At 41.5% G+C, this 21,644-nt stretch overlaps 1 protein-coding gene across 3 annotated transcripts in view; it reads left to right on the top strand.

Annotated features, from left to right (window-relative positions):
• Window positions 1-21,644, top strand: part of THADA (THADA armadillo repeat containing) — a 144,218-nt gene that overhangs the window by 69,923 nt on the left and 52,651 nt on the right. For all 3 annotated transcript variants that reach the window (XM_080998114.1, XM_080998113.1, XM_080998115.1), the window contains exon 29: window positions 14,372-14,540. In XM_080998114.1, coding sequence (XP_080854240.1) covers window positions 14,372-14,540 — 169 coding nt within the window. The remainder of the gene's footprint in view (window positions 1-14,371; window positions 14,541-21,644) is intronic.

Genomic DNA, 21,644 nt, shown 5'->3' with positions numbered 1-21,644 from the left:
CCCTCCTCTCTCCTCCAGTGAAGCCGCAAGGAGGAGATTGAAACGATCTGCTTCCCCGCTTTGATGAACCACAGTTTGTGATTATGCACAACAGGACAAAACTGTGGTTGGTTTAAGCTGTGGTTTACTGAAACAGGCCAAGGTTGAATTGCGGTCTCTGATCTTGTCCTTGGCTTGTTTCTATAAACTATAGTTTAAAACAAATGGCATTTCCCAGTTTGGACATTGTTACAAACTAACTTAAACTAGGAAGGGAGGTGGGGGTGATTCCAATCTTCTCATGGCCGTGCCGGAGGAGAAAAGATAGGAAGCACTCAAATAGGATCTGTTTCTCTAAGGCTAAATCATGGTTTAATGTTCTGTCCAAACTGGGCCTCAGAGTAAACAACAGTTTTCATGAATAGAGTATACTATAGTTTGGGTGTTGTTGTTGTTTTTCCAAAAATCTCAGCCTCTGGTGCCGGAAGGGAGTGAATCTTGGAATGTAAATCAAGAAAGGAAAAGAGGGTGGGAATGCCAATAATAATAATTTATTAGTTCTACCCCACCCATCTGGCTGGGTTTCCCCAGCCACTCTGGACAGCTTCCAACAAAAGATTAAAAATACATTAAAAATTAAAAATACATTACATACATATAAATCAAGATTGCAAAAGGATGGAGCTCATCCATTTTTGAAAGGGATTCTCTGGATATAACACAGTAAAACCAGTTTCTGATCGTTGTTTTCCTGCTACTCAACCCTAGAGAAAATACCAGGAACATGCAGAGTACTTGATAATAGTTCATACAAGTGAACTGATTTAAAATGTGGCACAATTACAGAATGAATACTGGAATGAGTAGGATTTGGATGCAATGGAACCGAAACACAGCACATACCTCTTAAGTAGGGTTTTTCCTTCTTTCAGATGTCAGTAGGAATTCGAGTTCAGAACATAAATAACTTTTGATTGAAAAAGGCATTGATAAGACTGCACCGTAATCATTCTCTCTGTGTTTAATTGGGAAACTTGGCAGATTAGTAGGAAGCACTAAGATTTTTGCCAAAACTTTTCAAGCAAAGCTGAGAGAATTCTACTCTGTGGTGGACAAGGCCTAATATTTTTGCGGCTACTTACTGGGCAGGACATTCTAACAAGGCAGGGATCATTTAACTGTGATTCCTGCACTGCAAAGTGTTTGACTTAGATGATCCTTTGGGTTCCTTCCAACTCTACAATTCTGTGATTCTGTAAGCAGTGAATGCAATGCCCAAGTGTTGCCTCTGTAGCAATAGATTGTAAATATTTATGATGTTCATTGTCCCACCCCCAACACCACCCCTTTTTACTGGGCCAAATTTAGCATGTGCAGTTTTGGGTTTGAAGTCAAATATGCCACTTTTTATTAAGTACAATATAAAGATAAAATTGTAAAAACCAGAACCCTGCTAATTATTTTCAGGCTTTTGAGGCTGTAAAAGACATAAGAAAGACAACGGAATGATTTCTATAAATATTTTGTAGCTTAGTAAATTAGAAGGAATTCCTTCCTTCCTTCTTTAAAAAGCTATAGCTGTTAAGAGTGTTGAGAGTCTCATATCAAAATAGACTTTGAGGTGTGACTGGACCAATATTTAATGAACAGTTTTAAATAACATGACGTTATGCCTGAAACATTTTTTTTAATCTTGAAATTAATAACTCTTGTCAATATTGGTGGAAATACAAATACGAATAGTAATGTCTGTGGGTTTGGGCGTTGCAAGTCACCTGCTTATTTGCTCGCTAAAGCAAGCCATATCTTACCTTGAGAGATGTTCAAACAGCATTGCCCTTGAGCTGCCTAAAAATAGAATCACCTTTTAAATGTTTGTTTTTGATAGGTAGAAGACACAATGCATTTCTAATGTGCTTGGTATTATGTATACAGAAGAGTTGTTTCCGATGGTTGTTCGTGTAAAGATATTACGCATGCCTGTATTTAATGTGCCTCCTTGTCATTAACTGATCCCCCCCCCCAGCTCTTTTGATTTGCTTCAGCTAAAAAACTAGCTAATTGATTTCGCTCTGTGATGCCCTTTCTGTGCACTTCCTCCTCTCTGCTTTCATCTGTAGTGCTTATGGAAAAATGGAATCGCAGCACCAGCTAAGCGTATTATAGTTACAAAATCAGTTACTGGTTTTGCATTACCAGTTGCACCTGCGGTACTTAGAGATGGAGGTGGGTTCATTTCATTCTGTGGAACTGCTCTTGCAGGTGTTCTCGCCTATGTAACTGTAAGAGGGTCTGACTTCTGGGAAAGGCTCCATGCAACTTCTAGTCTAAGGAGATAGTCTGTGTTGGAAAGGACAATAAAGGAAGTATTGGCACTTTTTTTTTTTAAGGGACAAATTTCAGCGGTATCTCTCTTCCCTGATATTGGATTATGGAAGCTAATATTCCAGAATAGTGAGACCACAGTACTAATGATATGCAGGCAGATCCTGTATGTTCTTATTCAGAAGCAAGTTTAACGGGGCTTATTCCCCAAGAAGTGGGTACAGGATTGCAGCTCTGAAATGCTTTAGAATGGTTAATTTTATAATTGTGCTTTCCCTCCTAAATGCTAGATTTATTACGATGCTGCATACTTATTTTTAAAAAATCTTAATTATTCACCCACAGTTATCCCCACTTTGTTGTTTTTGCAACGATGAGTACATAAATTCAAGGCTATGAACTTGCAACACTCTATTAATGAAGAATGCACTTTTAATGAGTTCTGAGTTAATCCTAGCGTTTTAACTTTAACCTTGGGCATCGTGACATGTGCTAGATGGCAAGCTGTTTTTCAAATCTGGGTGAATTTCAAAGCAATCTTTCTGGAACAGTGGGTGGGAAGAGAAAGAAAGTCCATTTCCTGTCCCTGAGAGGTAATAATGCTAGGTTTGTTTTATATATTGTATATTTATGTTATGAACTGCCCTGAGATCTGTGGATCAAGGGCAGTATACAAATTTAATCTAAATAAATAAAATAAAAATAAATAATAGAGGTTACAGATTACTGCCTCTGTATAGAGTTAAAAGGTTTATGGTGTACTTTTAATGTGTGCTGGAGAACTGAGCTATTCAACTTTGTTCCGGGTATTACATCATGCTAAGCTAAACCATGTCTTTCATGACTATGTGCGCTCCAGGAAAAATTGTTGCTTCTTTGCTCCTTCTCATGGGATGTTGCATCATCCCAACCTGGGCTTGTGGTTTAGCTCTCTCTCTCAGCGGTTCTCAACCTGTGGGTCCCCAGATGTTGTTGGACTACAACTCCCACCATTCCTGAGCTCTGGCCTTGCTAGCTAGGGGGGATGGGAGTTGTAGTTCAACAACATCTGGGGACCCACAGGTTGAGAAAGGCTGCTCTAGGCAAAACACAAGCTTTAACCAACATTTGTCCTATAGTTTATCAAATCAAAACTTTATTGCGGTCCAAAGACCCACAAAACAATTTCCCGGCAAATTTGCCAGTAAGGGTTTGAATAGTTGATCCCTTGCTTGCTCATATTGCCCACAATGCAGTAGGATATGCTTCATACAATTGATGTCCTGGGAACATAAACAAAGCCTATTGATGCCTCTCAGTCTGCCATTTAGAACTCCTAGGGAAATGCATTTAGTCTGGCTTTGGTAAATAAACGCCGATAGGTAGGTACAGACAAATTCCTAAGGTATGAGGTATGATTTAGGGTCGATGGCACCGAGGGAGGAAGCGTCGCCTTAAGCTTCACATCTTTCAGTTTGTTTTATCATTTAATACTATAGTTTAAAGCTTGTGGTTTGTCTGGGGGGAGCCAAACTACAAGCCAAACTATGGTTTAGCTCAGCACAGCAATAGAACAACCATAGAGGAGCAAAGCCCCTACAACCTCTTTTTGAGAGCTCACACGCTTGCACGTATGCTAAGCCATAGTTTTTATTGTGTATAGCCATACTAAGTGTGGCTATACACAATAAATAAATTGATTGATTGATAGTGCAACATGCAAACCAAGCCATTAGGTCTTCAAACTAGTAAAGGAAGATGCATAAATGGAAATGAAGGGAAAGGAATGTGTTTAGAAAAGCCACCAACAATTGGGTCTGGACTCAACTGGACATTGGACCACCCTGTTCAAGCGGGGGTTGGGGGTGGCATTTTCAGCGCCTTCCCCCTGTTTTGCCCAATTCCCCGGTGTCTATGGAGTTAGGCATTGGTAAGTGTGGTGCATGATTGCAACCGAAGTCAGAAATAGGCAAGGGATCTCTGGAAGAAAAAGTGTTTTCTCTGTAACCATTGTTTTTTAACCAGTTAATCAGTTTCTCACGCTGTTTCTCACCCATCTCCATTTGGTGACACCAAGATAAAATATTGCTATGACTAGCAAGCAGTCTTTCTGGTTTCGTGTTATTTTCTAAATGGCTTCAAGTTGGCAGAATCATTCTCTGTTTGGAGGAATATTTGCTAAATGGTTAGAAAAGAAGAATTTGTAATGAACCCCATGTGGCTTCAACAAATTGCTACGCAAAGCTAGCTGAAGTCATTGTGGGTTGGAAAAACTGCATCTGTAAAATACAATAAACATCTAGTTGAAATAGAAAATCCCAGCAGGCTTGATGATGGCTCTGAAATATGATGGGAAAATATTTCTCTAGGGTGTAAAAATCTATATACACACACATGCGAGGGGGGTGGGGAGTGCAGCTTTTCATCTCGCTGAGATAACTTTTCTTAGAAATGTTATACACAAGTGGGCTTAGGAGTGGCTCCGTTTCAGCTCGCTTGTTAAATGACCACTTCAAATAACAGCCAAATTCCTATCAGTCTCAGAAGCGAAACCTACAGTTGTTGAAAAGCTGATCTGGAGTGGAAAGGAAAATAGGGCTTTTCAATATGATAAACTTTGCAAATAGACTTTTTCTTTTCTTTTTTGAGACTAGGGACACTGCCTTACACTTAAGACAGTGTTTTTCTGGGGAGGAGAGACACCGCATTTTGTTAATGAGGGGAGCGGGCGTCTAAAATTACTTTATGGTCAGAACTGAACTTCGTATCAGTATTATAAATCCACTGTGTTCTGGATGTGTTGAATGTATGGATATGGTGTGTGTGTGAGTGAGTGTGTGTGTGTGAGAGAGAGAGAAGAAAGAAAGAAAGAAAGAAAGAAAGAAAGAAAGAAAGAAAGAAAGAAATCATACTCAGCCCCGACTGGAGGGTGGGGCCTCAGACTGAAAGAGAGCATAAGGTTTAGACACTTTTATTTTATACTTACTGGACCAAAGACTGCCACGTTCTGTCACGAACAGCTATTTTAAGCAAATAAAAGATGTGAACTGATGAAGAACTTTTGTCTGTTAACTGATAGAGATTTTGTCATATTAAGAAGTTTAAAATGCTCACAAATGTATTAATTAAAATATAGTAGTTCTGGTGGTGCAAGATTAGACTGTGATGAACGTGTCCTCTCAGATCAGCTGATTATCTAAACAAAACTGTTATGCCATGGCCCCTCACAGCAGCCATGTTGTGTTTTGCTGCGACCTTCCCCATGGTAGCCATGTTGTGACTAGCGCCCACAGCTCTCTCTCAAAATTCAAAAGGTGTCCACCCGTTCAAATTAGGCTAGCAATCCTTGAGCTGAGTCATTCTTGACACACTGAAATTAATGGATATGGCAAACTTGATTGTGTGCAGAGGAGGGTGACCAGGAGGATCAGTGGTCTGGAAACCAAGCCTTATGAGGAATAGTTGAGGGAATTGGGTATGTTTAGCCTGGAAAAAGGAGCCTGAGAGGAGATACAATAGCCATCTTCAATATCTAAAGGGCTGCCACATGGAAGCAAGCTTGTTTTCTCCTGCTTCGGAGGCTAGGACCCAGATTAATGGCTTCAAGTTACAAGAAAGGAGATTCCAACTAAAAGTCAGGAAGAACTTTTTGGTAGTAAGGGCTTTTTGACCATGGAGCAGACTCCCTGGGGAGGTTGTGGACTCTTTTTCCTTGGATGTTTTTAAGCAGAGGTTGGGTGGCCATCTGTCATGGATACGCTAGTTGAGATTCCTACATTTCAGGGGGTTGGACTAGATGACCCCTGGGGTCCCTTCCAACTTTACAGTTCGACATATTTTCTTACCTGTATCAGATTTCTAAAGGAGAGAGAACCATAGGACTGGAAGTCCTTTGTAGTTAAATGTCCTGTGGTGATTTAAAAGATCATAATCTTCGTATAAATGGTTATGGTCTCTTGTTTGCATTTGGCTTAAGCAACCTGAAGCTTAATTACAAAAGTTTGAAGTCTAGGTTAAAATATTTGCATATGATAATGCACATGGGGGAGAACATATAGTTTGGTGGCAGAGCACATGTTCTTAAGTAATCAGGTTTAATCCCTATCTGCCTAGCAATCCCAGTCAAAAGGATCATTGACAGTTGCTGTCCTCCATGGTAGAGAATATTTTGCCTAGATCAGAAGTCTGATAAGGAAGATGTCCACACAGCCTTCATGGATTTCTTTTTGTATTTTAAACATATGTTACCTACTTTTCCAATGATTGGTCTTTTACTTGTGCTATTCGTTAGTGCTTTAAGTGAATGTTTTGAAGGGCGTCCGAATTATTATGGGGCTTTCTTATAGAAGTTGCTAATTGTTATGCACTGCATGCTGCCAACTCAATTGCTGGTTTGCACAAGACCGAATATTTGCAAAGGGTAGCTGAGGCAGCAGAAATGCACTGGAAATAATTTCGCAAGTTGTGGATCTAAATTTATTGAGTTTTGTTCTTTGGTCACGTGCTGCTGAAAGCAAATGTTTTATTTAGTAGTTCGTGTTGGAAGATAAATAGCACAAAATGTCACTGAGAGCATTTAATTTCTGCTACATCTGTAGATGAAAGTATTAAGTCATAACTTCTAGGCATCAAGTAAATACAACAAGGCCACTTCTAGCTATTGGGGGGAGAGGCGTCGTATTTTAGCTGGCCTTTCCAAGACAAGTGTCTTATAACACTCAATCCCAGGCAAGAAGCCCTCCCCATTCCCTAGCTACTAATTATTGATTCCTGATCCTTTATCCAGTGTTTCTGCTGGTCTTTTATTTATTTTTAATAAATTAATTAATTGCATTTATAAATCACCTTTGTGTGTGTGTGTGTTTGTGTGTGTGTATCTGCCGCTTAACTGCCAAGTGTTTAAGCAATGTACAAGAAATACAAAAAAGGGTAAAGGTTGGTTAAAAATATTCTTACAGAGAATAGAGGAGCATGAGTACAATGATGGATTGGGGATTGGACTGAGTCTGGCTTTGCCCTGAGGCTGTTGATGTGCCCCAGCAGCTACCCGGCCTTGCCAGGTTCTGGCGCTTGACATGTAAAATCAGTGAGAATTTTGATCTCCCCCTCTGCCACTTTCAGAAACAGGCCCCTTATGCCACATTTACACACTCAAATTCAAAAGCTGTTCACAATGCGGTGTGGCACAGTGTCTTCTCAGGAGCCCTTGCAGTGTGAAACTAGTTGCATAGTTATTGGGATCGTTGATTACAACATTCCTGCCCATGGAATCGTATTACTTGGATATGAATTCACAATAGTATGAGCTACTTAGAACCTGCTTTGTTTCCCCCTGTGTAAGACAAATTAGCTGACCTTTCTTGTTTCTTTGTTTTAATTCTGGTAATGGTGCATTCTGCATGGAGAAGATGGAGCAGAAAGTGAAAAATATGACTAGGGCAACCCCAGGCAGGGTAACTGCCTCATCCCCTGTTTTTTGGGGGCCTCCATACCTGGCACTGGCAGCCAGCTCTCCACTCAACAAGGCTCTTTGCCTCTTTCCTAGAGCAGGGTTTGGCAACCTAAGGCCCATGGGCCACAAGAGGCCCATGGGGGTCTTTTAACTGGCCCATGGACCCCTGCCGTCCACTTGGGGACCCTGGCGCCCGCTCGGTCAGCTCCTGTGCACTGCGCTAAACCGGAGCGGAGCAGGGACTGCCTTCCATGATGCTGGGCAGCTTCCCATTGGTTGCAGAAAGCTCCTGCAGCCAATGGGAAGCTGCACACGCCTCCTCCGTGCTGGAAGGAGCGTTTGCACATTCGCATGCACTCCGGCCCATCGCAGCATCTGTGGGACCATGAACCGGCCCAAGCCGCAAAAACTTTGCTGACCCCTGTCCTAGAGTAAGGTGGTGGTGGGGAGGGCGGAGGGCCGCACTGGCACTGCTCAAAAGACGGCAAAAGAAAATAAGTGTTAAGCACAGGTGACACAATATCGGCACCAGCAGCAAGTGGGTCCTGAGGAGCAGGGATGTCACTGCCTTCATTGTCACAAAGAGGAGGAAGGGCAGCAGCAGAAGTGCCGGGACAGCACTGTGCTGTTTGACCCGCATACCAGTTACTATTTTGTAGTGTGGATAAATGGATTATTATCATCATTATTATTATTATTATTATTATTTGCATAGCTGTTGTTGGCATTGTCTCGGGAGACAGTGGAGTGCACTTCTGGGGGTGAAGTCAAACGGCTGGGAAATCACAGCGCCTTCTGTGGCTGCAGAGACCAGTAACTCATAACTGCTGCCTCTGTGTTGTTTTTGCTGTGGTAGCAGCAGCAGCAGCAGCAAAGTGACCTCTCTGGGGTGCAAGCCTGGACAGTGTATATGGAGGTCCTGGACTGGCCAGACAGCAAGACCCCCGCCTCTCAGTCTCACTGATGTGGTCCAAAGGAAAGCAGAGCAAGATATTGGCACCAGCTTGGCTGCAAGAGTTGACGGAAGGAGGCATACAAGGTGCCATCCAACCGTCTAAGGGACTCCACTCTGGTTTGTGTAGGCTTCTCTCTTTAGCCTTTCCTTCTCCCAAAGGTGTCTTGCAAGGAAGTGGATACAGATTGTTCCTCAGGGTTTGCTCCTGAAGCCTTTCTAACGAATGAGTATAGCTGCAAGGAAGAGAAGGTTTAGGATCAGTGTTTTCCTAGATGGATTATCATCTCAGGTTGACAAGCCCCTTTTGACCCTCACTTCCCTCTGCAACATGTGCAGAAACCACCTTCTGGACTGTTGGACCCTCAATCCACCGGAGTCTATCTTCACATGCAGGGGAATTCACTAACTACTGGGGGGTTTGAGACCTATCGGCAACCCTCACCGGGTTTAGCTGGCCAGTCAAAGCCGTTGTGTGGCCGCTGTTGCTGACAGCTTCTAGGAGCCACAGGTGAGAGCTGAGTGTAGGGTGGAGACAAAAGTTGGACAAACTACTCTAAAAGAAGCACGGCATGTTCCCCACTAGAGGTATTACCCGCCTCCTAACATGCCATACACAAATCTACCATAAATAAAAGTGTGTTATAGAAATTTTTACAGAGTGCATTTTAGTTACCTTGAATCACTTATGATACAATTATCTTTCTCTAAATTAGATTTCCCAAGCAGGGAAGTATAAAAGGAAAACAGCAAACCCTTTCCCCCCCGCTAGCAAAAACATTATTCAGGGTTGCCAGAGTTTCAGGAAAGCCTTCACTTCAATATACTTTGGTTTTTGTAACGGTCAGGCGTGTCATAGTTTTAAAGTTCATTCTGACTATGCAAAGGTTAAATCCTTAAAGCTCAAACACTGAGAGTGCTTATTTGAATAATAAAATTTATGGTTTCACTCCAAGATTTTCCAGCTGTTGCATGATACAGCTTGTATATTTTGCTTTGTTTATTCGCTATCAAAAAGCAAATCCCTTCAGATTAATCTGAAGCGACCCCAGCACCACTCAGACTCAAGTGAGAAGAGAGATCACAGACCGCTTTCATTGTAATCCTGCTTGTTAAATCCAGACTTATTGCTGGAGGACTGTTTATTTTTTAACTTGAAGGAAGTATGTTTCATTTTATAATATATATGCAAACATAGTTAAGTTAGCTTGATTGCCACCAGCACTTTTTAATCTTGGGAGACTTTATTTGACAAGTCAAACGATTTCCCATGTTTATTGTGAACTGCCAGGAGGAAACAGTATTTTTCTTATAGACAGGAAGTCCAGGATCAGATACAGTATTGTTCAAGGGCTTCCTTGTGATTTCAATAACAAGGAAGCAAGAACTGGCACTCCAACCTGGGGTTTTATGACTTGTTTACATCTGCTGGACCATTGTGTTTCGGCTCCTTTCTCTTTCCAGTTTTCTTCCATAAATTTGTGCTCGGTAAATGTCCTGACAACAGGTAATGGTTGAGTGACATACAGTAGCAATTAAAGGGTGGGATTCTTTGAAGGGAAGGAAATGGGATTCCCCACCCCTGTTAAGTGAAGCCAAAATTTTACGGCAGGAGCCACAATCAGAATCTTAAGATCTGTATCCTTTTTGTGTTGAAATAAACAGCATCAAGCATTTTTACATTTTGATGAACCACATTTGATAAATCATAGAATTGTAGAGTTGGGGGGGGGGGGGACCGTGAGGATCATCTGGTCCAAACCCCTGCCCAACTTGGGGCTCGAACCCATAACCCTGAGGTGTATGAAGCATCCAGGCAGGAGGTTCACCAATAAGCTGTTGAAACAAACCTTGTTGGTGATATGTTGCTGTATCTTCAGGCTTGTAGCTGGCTTTCCGACCTTTCTGTTGGCCAGGCAGTTAGATCCTCTGTTCAGATCAGCCCAGAGTTCCTTAAATTTTAGTTGCATCCTGGCTAACTCCTATCTAACTTGCTTTCTCTTTCCTGGTTCTTTGTTCCCGCCCTTGTCAGTGACCCTTCCCTCATCTATGAAATGTAAATGTAAATCTAAATCGGAAATCCTATGGCGAGAGGGAAAATGTATTGGCTAATTTGGAGCAGGGAAAGGTTTCTTCTCCCTCTTCCTTCTTCAGTCACTTGTCTGCCCACCAATACTAGTTTTCATAGGTTTTAAAGTTGTGGCTTTAGGAAGCAACTATATTAAAATGGAAATGGATTGGTTTTTTATTGGGGGGGGGGGGAGCTCTCTCCCAGAAATATAGAGGCTAGCCTGTATATCTGGGATAGCAGCTCTTCCTAGGGTGGGAAGAAGGAGCCAGTCCAATTTGACCTCTGTGTGTAGGAGAATCTTCTTGCCTTTCCAGCATCTTTCTGAATAAATGGGAATTTACAAAAGTAAAAATATGCAGTGTTGCTTCAATAATTGCAATTGCTGGCAAAAGCTAGTCCTTTAATCCAATTCACGGTGAACAAAAAATACATGGGGGTGGGTGGGGAATGAAGATACACATATTTTTCAGTCACTGATAAGAATGTTAATCTGGTGTTTGGAAGAGGCAGTATGTGTTTGCTACAACAAGTATGGTTTTGGGATTTTATTTTAGCCTAATATATTATGTGCATTATGTACACATACACATATATTATTTGCCATGATATAATAATCAATTGCGAGTTTCTAAATGCTTAGGCTTCTGTTTAAAATGACCACAGAATAAAGCAAGCTCCTTAAGTGTTTGACTGTAATCTGCATTTGATTATGTTACTAGAACTAATGCAATTAAATCAAAATGGAATGCAGTTCTAGAGTTGGATGAGAAAAAAAGGCCTCTGAATCATGTTTTTGGAAAGTACCTTTTCACAAAATATCTGGCAGTCACAACACTGGCAGCGTTCCCATTTTCCATTCTTTCTCTTGAATTGATGCCAGATTCCTTTGGGAAATCATCATTTGTAAAAGATTGCGAGGAAAAAGAGGGGCATTCTTGAGTGTGCCGTTACTGCTAATTAGAAGCTAAACATCTGCAACTGTGTCAGGGTTAATTGTATTTGAAAAGAAACACTTATACACAAGAGTTTGTTCAATTTAAATAAGGCATGGTGTAGCACAAACATGGGAGCATTTGCAGACAAATTCTTTTGCATTGCGTTGCAGTAAAGCATTCTCATTTATTTGAATCCTTCCTACTACTAAACTGCTTGCTTCCTTCTTCAAGAAATGCAGTTTTAAAGATTTTGCCTCTATGCATAAGCCACTAAATAAGTTGGGGAAAGCATATCTTGCAACACAGATCTGATTCTTTAGTTCAGCATCTTAATTCCAGTTTGTTTCCAGTGCAAGCTATGTTAGGGTGATACTTACTGAGTCAAACCTGGAGAAGACCTACTAATTTAAATTCATTCATTTCAGTAGCTCTACCCTCAGTATGACTTACTCAGCTATCATCCATACTTTGGTTTTCTACTCATGCTGCATTAGGAGTGTAGACTTCACCGTTGGGAAGACTGCGTTTCTGGAATTTGCATAGCTCCGAACCTGTAGAACCATTAGCAGAAACTTTGGAAGCAAAATGTGCCCCCAGAATTCAAAGGATGAGAGGATCACTCAGTATTTACTATGTAGACATACAGACAGAAAAGGTTGGCTTTCAGCAGAAAGGGGCTATGATTTATGCAGAATAATTACAAAAAGAGTCGCTTCGTGTCATTTCCCCTTCATTGCTGATGTGGGACAGCAGGAATCACCCTCTTGCCTCATTCAAGGGAGAGTTATCCCTGTGGAAGAGGACCTGAAGCAAGGAAACTGAAATCTTTTACATACTACCTCACTTAACCACCCAGTGACAGTTTTTCCTCTGGGAACTCCTGGCTGAGAATGCAGGAGGGTGCAGCTGAAAGCCAGTCCATGACAGCGTTATGCACAACTCCTTGCCAGGACCCTGTCCCTTCAAATTGATGATAACTCCCTGCTTTGAAGCCCTAAACAGCCTCGGTCCTGTATAGGTGAAGGAGCGTCTCCACCCCCATCGTTCAGTCTGGACATTGAGATCTAGCGCCGAGGGCCTTCTGGCGGTTAACCCCTCATTGCGAGAAGTGAGGTTACAGGGAACCAGACAGAAGGCCTTTTCGGTAGTGGCGCCCGCCCTGTGGAATGCCCTCCCATCAGATGTCAAGGAAATAAGCAACTATCCTATTTTTAAAAGACATCTGAAGGCAGCCCTGTTTAGGGAAGTTTTTAATATTTAATGCCGTATTGTTTTTATACTCGATTGGGAGCCGCCCAAAGTGGCTGGGGAAACTCAGCCAGATGGGCAGGGTATAAATAAATAATCATAATCATTATCATTATCATTATCATTATTATTATTATTGGGGATAGATCTTGTACACTGAAATCATTCACTGTTTAGGAGCACTGTTGGGAACTGACAGTTGTCAGATCATTGTCTGCTTTTCCTAGAAGCCCACCCAAGATTTTGCAGAGTAAACCTTTGCCAAATGACTCCTGGTCTGCCGGCACCCTTCATGTGAGTCCTATGGACAACTCAGCCTTTGGGGGGCCACTTTCCACATTACAGGGAGCAGTGGCATGCAGATAGGCAGCTTGTTCGTTTACATGGTGAGAGGCATGTGCTGTCGTTCATTTAGGAAAAAAAAATCAAAGTGGTTCGCAATAGAATATAAAACCATATTAAAAAATTTAAAAGCTGGACATTGGTTAGCTGTTGTGGAAAGATGTATTCTTAATTGGCTGCCTTGGCCGGGTGGAATAGAAGAGTTTTCAGCAGGCATTTAAAAGTTGGCGCAGAAGGCGTCTGCTGAATCTCTATTGGCAGAGTATTCCACAGCGCTGGGCTGATGACACGAAAGGCTGTATTTATTGTTGTTGTCAAATAGAGCCCCTGCATCTCCTCAAGTAGCCTCATCATTTGATGGGCCAAAAGAATGAAAATAAGAAGCAATTTTTTTTTTAAAAAAAGTTACTTTCTTTGTTCCTTGCAAAGCTGCCGTTTTAATCTCCTTATAGGGAAAGGTGCTGTATGTTCGTCTCTAGTGTGCAGTTAAAGGATGAATGTATAAGTCTGTTTCTAGTTCAGGGTAATTTCACATACACTCATTCATAAACCCAGTCTGTCCTTTTTCTGCATTAATCTGTTGGTTGTTTTTTTTAAAAAAAAAACCCAATAATCTGTGATTTTTGAAAGAAAAAAAATGAACGAAAACAACAGTCATTTTATTTATTAAATTTGTATACTGCCCTACATCCATAGATCTCAGGGCAGTTCACAACAGAAAGGTGCAGTAGTAAATATATATATATTTGCACATGTGCTTTGTCTCATGGACACACTGTAAAACATGCGCTGACCCTTTGTGTTTAACCCTTTTGAATATGTTGTTTAAGCTATGTTGCGTGAATTCTCATAAAGTGCAAAATCTCAAGGAGAGTCATGTTCTCATCTGTACATGGTGGGGAGCGCACCATGTTGCGTTTGAATTCACAGAACTTGAATTCTTCAGGCATCCTTTTGTGCAATATGCATTTTATAAATTCTAGAAAAGGCTCCCCCAACCCCCAATTTTGAATTACCTGTTTGTGTTAATATGCTGTGTATATTGAGTGAGCTCTAACAAATTCTGCCTCTCCTCTCACCCCTACCAGATGTGGTCACTCTCCTGTGTATCGTTCCCGTGAGTTGGCTGGTCGCGCCCTGGTCCCCTTTATTATGGTAAACCAGGTCCCACAGACTGTGTCGTCTTTGTTGGCTGGGCTTCCGGACTGCACAGATCCCTGCATACGACAGAATGCTGTTCATGGAACACTACTGCAAGTAAGCTTTGCTTCTTTGCAAAACTTTGAAACTAAGGCAGAGCTTGCCGAACAGTTTACATAGCAGTTCTTTCCAAGGTGATGGATGGAGGAGATCAGAATTACATTTATGTTGAATGTTTTGATTTTACAGCCGTGCCTTTCAGGTCTCAGGATGATCCAAATGGTAGGAATGCTTGTGGAGTACAGTCATACCTCGTTATGTTTGCTTTAGGTTGAGCGTTTTCAGGTTGCGTCCTGTGGCGACCCGGAAGTACTGGAAAGGGTTACTTCCGGGTTTCGCTACTCGCGCATGCGCATGCGCAGGCACGCAAAATGATGTCATGCGCCGAAGCGGCGAATTGCGACACGCAGACGTGGGTTGCATTCCTTTCAGGTTGTGAACGGGGCTCCGGAACGGATCCTGTTCGCAACCAGAGGTACCACTGTACCTGAATGAGAGGAAAAGATATAACTCAGTGATGGAGCATGTACTTAGCATGCAAAAAGTCCTGGGTTTAATCTCTGGCATCTTCAGGGAGAGCTGGGAAAGATTCCTTTCTGAAATCCCTGGAGAGGTGTATTCTGATTTTCATTAGCTATAAAAAATTGTAGTATTATTACATGAATCTGCATTGATTTTTTTTATGCTAAGGTGTATTGGCTGCTTGAAGTGCAGGTAGACATAGGTCTGAGAGGAGGAATGGGGGGGGGGATTTTAGATATTGCTGGTATCAGTGGGCATGAATGACTACCTAAAGCAGATGGAAAGAGTGGTGGCCCTTCAGCATGAGTTGGCAGCGGGAAGGCATAAAGATGGGAATGGCTCTGAAGAGCGAGAGAGGTATTGCACTGTATTACTTTTTTCAAGTTTTCTTATCACCCCGGCTGTTGACTTAGGAGGAGAGTTCTAGGAACACAGAGCTAGATTCTAGATTCACAGAGCTAGCTCTAGATTCTAGATTCACAGAGATTCTAGATTCACAGAGGTAGCTATAGGAACACAGAGCTAGCTCTAGATTCACAGAGCTCTGGAACAATATTATAAAATGTGAAGATGCATCAACAGTTTTGAACTGGAAAATGCTCCACAATTAATATCAGGTTTGCATGAACAGAATTGCAGTGGAGCTAAGACAAAGTTTAATGGGATTTCTATACCTCAACAATTCCTTTATTCCTACTTTGGCCTTGCATAACTGCTCTCATTCAGTTTTCTTTTTCTTACTTTTTACCCTTTTCCTACTTGCTACACCTCTTATCCAGCAGCTGCTTAGGAAAGTACCTGGGGGGTTTTTCTGAATGACTTTGTGTCTTGAGTGTTTTTGTCACTACCAGATTGGATTATTTGGTCTTATTCTCATGGAAACCAATGTGGGGGGAGGAAAATAAAAGCTTGTATCTTGAAAAATAAATCCCCAGAGCACAAAGTAACAAAGTTCAGGAAAGATTATAAACTCCTCAAATGGAACAGGACACAATCTGTTGCCGCCACTGCAAAATTCATTAATAAGTTTTGGGAGTGTGTGTGTTTTAATGCCTGTCTGCATAAATGTCATTCAGACTGAAAATTCCACATTCCAAACAGAAGGGCACCTGTGACAATTACTGTCAATTGTATTACACAAAGAGCTGTGAATTAAAATATATATATACTGTAGAAAATTTGATGGTAAATAATAGCATTTCTCTCACTCCCATAAAGCAAATACTTTAGTTAAACATTTGCAGTTACCTGAGTGATGAAATTAGCTTATGATATGTTGATTGTCCCCAATTTATCTTTTCTTAATGAGGCACTTAAGCCTTACCTCTCACTTGCTTTTAGTACTGACTTGCATGAGGTTATGAATACCTCCCCACACCACTCCTTTTTCTTCTTCATCTTAACAAAGGAGCTCTGTTAACAGAACCTACAATTTCATTTTCTTGCTTTGTGTGCTTTTTTTAACCAATAGTGTGTCCTGATTCTCAGAGGAACATGTGAAAGTTCTGTATCCAGCTTGTCCCTCGGGATAGGTAGAGGTGACAAGACAGCCCAGGAACTTCCTGCCTGAGCCTTGTCCATAGCCTTTGATCTCAAAAACCATGTCCTCCTTATGAATTTCAGGTGCTTACTCCCAATTAAGGAGATACCACCAGCAAATGCCACTGTAACAACAGAGTTTTTGTAAGGGTTCTCTCTTTATGCACACAAGTGAAGACCATAAAGGGTTGCTGAAGCCTCTGTTGTTCACGTTGGAAAGAAGAGGGTGAAGAGCCTTTTCCCCTGCACTACATTCTGGTGTTGATGGCCACATAACCCTTGTTTAGTTGAAAAACGGATGCTGTTGAAGTAAGTTGTCAGCCGAGGAGAACAAAACTACTGATGCAAGTTGGATTTTAGAGGTTTAAAATGTAGTGCTCACCCACACCATACATTTAAAGCACTCTCTGCCACTTTTAAGAGTCATGGCTTCTTCCAAAGAATCCTCCTGGGGGTTGTAGTTTGTTACGGGTCTCTTAACAACTCTCAGTAGTCTTAACAAACTACAGTTCCCAGGATCCTTTGAGGGAAGCCATGACTCTTAAAGTGGCATAAGTGCTTCAACTATATGGTGTGGATGCGACCTTTCTACTGATCTTTCTTCCCATCAACAGATCATGAATGCAAAACATGTTCAAGCACCAATAACAGCACTTCACATCACAATAAAAGGTTTTTGAAGTATTCATCTTGAAACCAGTTGTGATGATCTTCATGGTCTTATACAAGGCTTCAGAATTCTAGGAAACCATTTTTCACAGTTTGGAGGCAGAAATTTCCCCATTTTATGTTCCTTAAATTTGAATTAACTGTAATTTTTCTTCTTATTTTTAAATTATTATGGCGCTTTTTCAGTTCTGCTTCTTATGGAAGAACTGAAAAACCAGTGGGTGATATCTAGCATTACCCATACTCAGAGTAGACTTAAGGCCATTGAAGCAAGTAGACTTCAGTCCATTGATTTTTAGTGGATCTAGTCTTGAGTACGGCTTAGCAGGATATCATCCGTTATTATCCATGTTTATTACCTTGAAATTGTCTATAGCTTTCAACATACTTTGGCCCATTTTTCTGCTGTGAATGTATTAGAATTTCTTTCCCATAGCCCTGTTTTTCTTGAAATTTCCTTTACAGTCAGCAAGTTTAGGTTCTGAGGGTGAATGGAAGAAAATCCCGAGACAGTGGACTTCAGCTATTCCTTTTCTATATGATATATGAGAAGCAATATTTCTCCTGTCAGTAATGTATATAATTGCTTGCAGATCACCAATAATTCCTTCTCCCATTGCTGGCAAATAGTTCTTCCTTCTGCCTTGATTTCTTTTAGGTTAAAAGGAATGTAGTTGTAAAAGTTGCCCTGACCTAAAAAAAAGGCAAATCAGGTTTCATGTCTGTCATTGATGATGATTTTATAAACCTAGTGGGTCTTGTCAGATAGTCTGTGCATGAACGTTTACACCAAACAACAAAACTGTTGTTGTGATGAGACGTTTTAAAAGTCTCCATGCTGAGGTTTCAACAACTGTGTTCAGTTCTGATTTTTCAGACCCCAGCCTTCTTATTGATCTTCTCCCCATTTACTTACATATAGTATGCCTTTCAGGAAACAATGCAGTAGGTACTGATTCCCTCTCCCTTCTCAGCAGCCTGAAAGCCATGTCTTAAACCAACTATAATTTCCAAACTACCTTTCAGGCAGCTTAGTGTAAACTACAGAAATATAACTTATTAGTAAAATATAGGCAGGGCTTTTCCCCCCCAGCTGGAACTCACCAAAACTCAGTTCTCAGGTGAGTTCCAGCACCTCTCAGCTGGGTTCTGGCATCTCTCAATTGGCCACCATTGCCATTCTAAGATAATGAGGGGGGTGTTCATGGTCAGTTCTGGCGCCTTTTTTTCCAGAACATAGCACTGAGATAAGGGAGCCAATTACCCACAGGGGATGACCATAGAACACTTGAATGTGGAGACCAGGGAGATAAATGTTAAGGCTTCTTCCCTGGATAGCGACATTGTCAATGAATATGGGTAGGGATTAGGAGGAAGAAGACTAAGGCAAGAAGACAACAGGTTCAGTGTTCTGGCATATACTAAATTTGAGTGTTTGTTTGAATACGCCCAAGAAAAAATATCAGGTGGGCAGTTTGAGTTGTAGGACTAGATGGAGAGCAGAATGTTTTGGAGGCAGGGTCAATTCTAGGTTTCAGAAGGCTCACAGTGAGAGGCTGGAGAGCCTCCCTTGAGGTTACCCGGCAGCAGTGCTGGCAACAGCACTCCAAGGCTGATGGAGAGCCACCATGTACATTTTCTGCTTATGCCATAAGAATCCTTGACTTTGTGCCACACCAGTGCATTGTGGGACATTTAACTAGTGACTACTGAACCCAGCTGTCAGCCATTGCAGGAAGACCCAGGGCAGGTGTTAGCGCTGGTATGGCCTTCTGAGTAGCTGCTGTAGGATGCCAAGTCCTCATGCTGGTGTGAAGTAGCATCATTCAGGTAGCACTGAAAATGGTGGCGTTTGAGAAGGTTAAAAAAATGGAGAAAAAAAGCAGTGGGGGGCCAGGAACAGAACTTGAGGAACCCAGTGGATAGCAGGAAGATAGAGGGGAAGGTAGTGATGTATGGAAGTGAGAGCTGGACCATAAAGAAGACTGATCGCCGAAGAATTGATGCTTTTGAATTATGGTGCTGGAGGAGACTCTTGAGAGTCCCCTGGACTGCAAGAAGATCAAACCTATCCATTCTGAAGGAAATCAGCCCTGAGTGCTCACTGGAAGGACAGATCGTGAAGCTGAGGCTCCAATACTTTGTCCACCTCATGAGAAGAAAAGACTTTCTGGAAAAGACCCTGATGTTGGGAAAGATGGAGGGCTCAAGGAGAAGGGGATGACAAAGGACAAGATGGTTGGACAGTATTCTCGAAGCTACAAACACGAGTCTGACCAAACTGCGGGAGGCAGTGGAAAACAGGAGTGCCTGGCGTGCTCTGGTCCATGGTGTCACGAAGAGTCAGACACGACTAAACAACTAAACAACAAAAGACGAGAAGGAGCATTTTCTAATGAAAAGTAAGGTGAAAAGTAAGAAGGAAGCTTAAGTATGGAGGAACAGAGGAGCAGAGGATGATCAGTTTTATCTGAGGCAGCAAAAATGTCCAGGAGGAGAAGAGACCTTTCAGATTGGATCAATGGAAAGATTCAGTGAGGGAAATTTTAGTGGATCGCAGAAGCCCAGATGCCAGTTTGTAACAGATTATCAGTTAGGATAGAATGGAAATGGACTGTAGGAGAAATGTTGAGGAGAATTCAATACTATATCAATGCAGGGTGAGTCAAGGGGATTCTTAGTGGGTTGAGGGGCAAGTTGGAGAAGGAAGGAAATGGGAAAGTAGGCAGAAGAGATGGTTAAGTTTTATGGACAGTGGATAATAGGAGTTGCCACTATCAACCATTTTAACAATATTCAGGAAGGATAGCATCAATGGGGTGAGTCTCAGTTTCTCAGTGGTTTTATGAAACAGTTTGACTTACAAAAGTTTCTTCCACTTCAAAACCAATTTCAAAAGATGTAAATATCTGGCTAAGCCTCTTTAGCAATGCTTTTTTTGTGTCTCTATTTTTTAAAAAGAACAAAACAAATTTTTCACATCATTTATGTTGTAATCCTTTTATAGTAGAATAATTACTGATGAGAACCTAGTTGATAGTAGTTCTTATTTTAATGAGCTCATTACAGTGAATAAATCCATTGGTAGTAATTGAATAAAATAAATACTGTTTTCATCTTCACTGCTGTTGTGGTTTAATAATTCCTCTAAAGGGAAAGGGGATTCTCACTAGTAACAAGAAAGAAAATGTAACAGTTTGTAAAATAAGCGGAAGAACTACTTAATCAGTCCACTGCCCTGTCTCTGACAGTTCAAGTACTGGATTCTTTAGAAATGTTTTGTAGATGTTTTTCATGGGCAATTTAAAAGTTCACTCAATATGATTATAATCTTCAGTCTTGACAAGCTGCCCTATATACATTTCATGCTGCTACATCCAAGCGGTCTAGTAACCAGTTTTTCCATTACCTTGGCTTAAGCTAAAATACACATGCTGTGGCCTTTGGCCAGTTTGCTTTTTAAAAAGATATTTAATAGTCTTTGGACAGGTCTCAGGGACCTTTACATGCTGTACAGCTAACATTCAGTGATGCACTGTGTTAAAACAGCTTTTTAAAAATGGTAATAAGTAATTATTGCTAGGCAAAGTGAATAAAATAGAGAAAGAAAAATCCATTCCTGAAGAATCCCTATGCTTGCAGCAGTGCAACACTTTAGAAAGGAAGTGTCTAGGTCTTTGTGAAATCTGCAGACATTTCTTCCTTTCTCAAACCCTGCTTATTATGGACTCACTATTTGTGCCCTGGTCATATTTCAGTGAGCATTCTACCATTTGCTCGTCCGGATAATTAAATTCAAAAGTGTCATTACTACTTTTGGTCCTTTGCCTTGCAAAGCCCTGCTGACTTTCAGGGTCTGTGGACCTCCTGCAACTGTTGGATAAATGTACTCTTATGGGGTTTTTTTGGGGGGGGGATAGGCTGAATGCTTGGGCCCCCTTCTAATTCCTGGATCCAGCAAGGATTCAATTGCTGAAATAGTCAGGCCGGCCTGGGTGATGGGCCATTAGGAGAACCAAGTAAAGGGGGCTCTGTGCCAGATGGCAAATGGATCGGCCCCTCCTCCATATCTTAGCAGGAGTTTTGAGGGCAGCGTTTGCTGTGATGTGACCTAGAGGGAGAAGCTGTAGGCTGGAAAGGCAGAGAAAAAGCCATGTCTGGCTTCTCTTTGAATCCAAGGCTGTGGCTATGGGAGAAACAAACCCTCTTGGGGTGTTAATGCTGTGAACCGCTCCATCGTAGGCTCAGGTTGTATATATGTGTAAATAAACCATATATCATAAAGACACCACAGTCTCCGCTGTGCCTCATTTCCAAAAGGAAACATGGACCCTGGGTGAGCAGTGGAATCTCATACCGGTTGTAGATTAGGGTGGAGTGTGACTATACAGATCCTGTCTCCAGCCAGCAGTATGGATTGAATGGCAGTCC

This window comes from Podarcis pityusensis, assembly GCF_964106645.2.
Source record: "Podarcis pityusensis genome assembly, chromosome: 3".
Classification (NCBI taxonomy): Eukaryota; Metazoa; Chordata; class Lepidosauria; order Squamata; family Lacertidae; genus Podarcis; species Podarcis pityusensis.
Note: the sequence above shows the minus strand (reverse complement) of the source record. Positions and strands in the feature narration are given on the sequence as shown.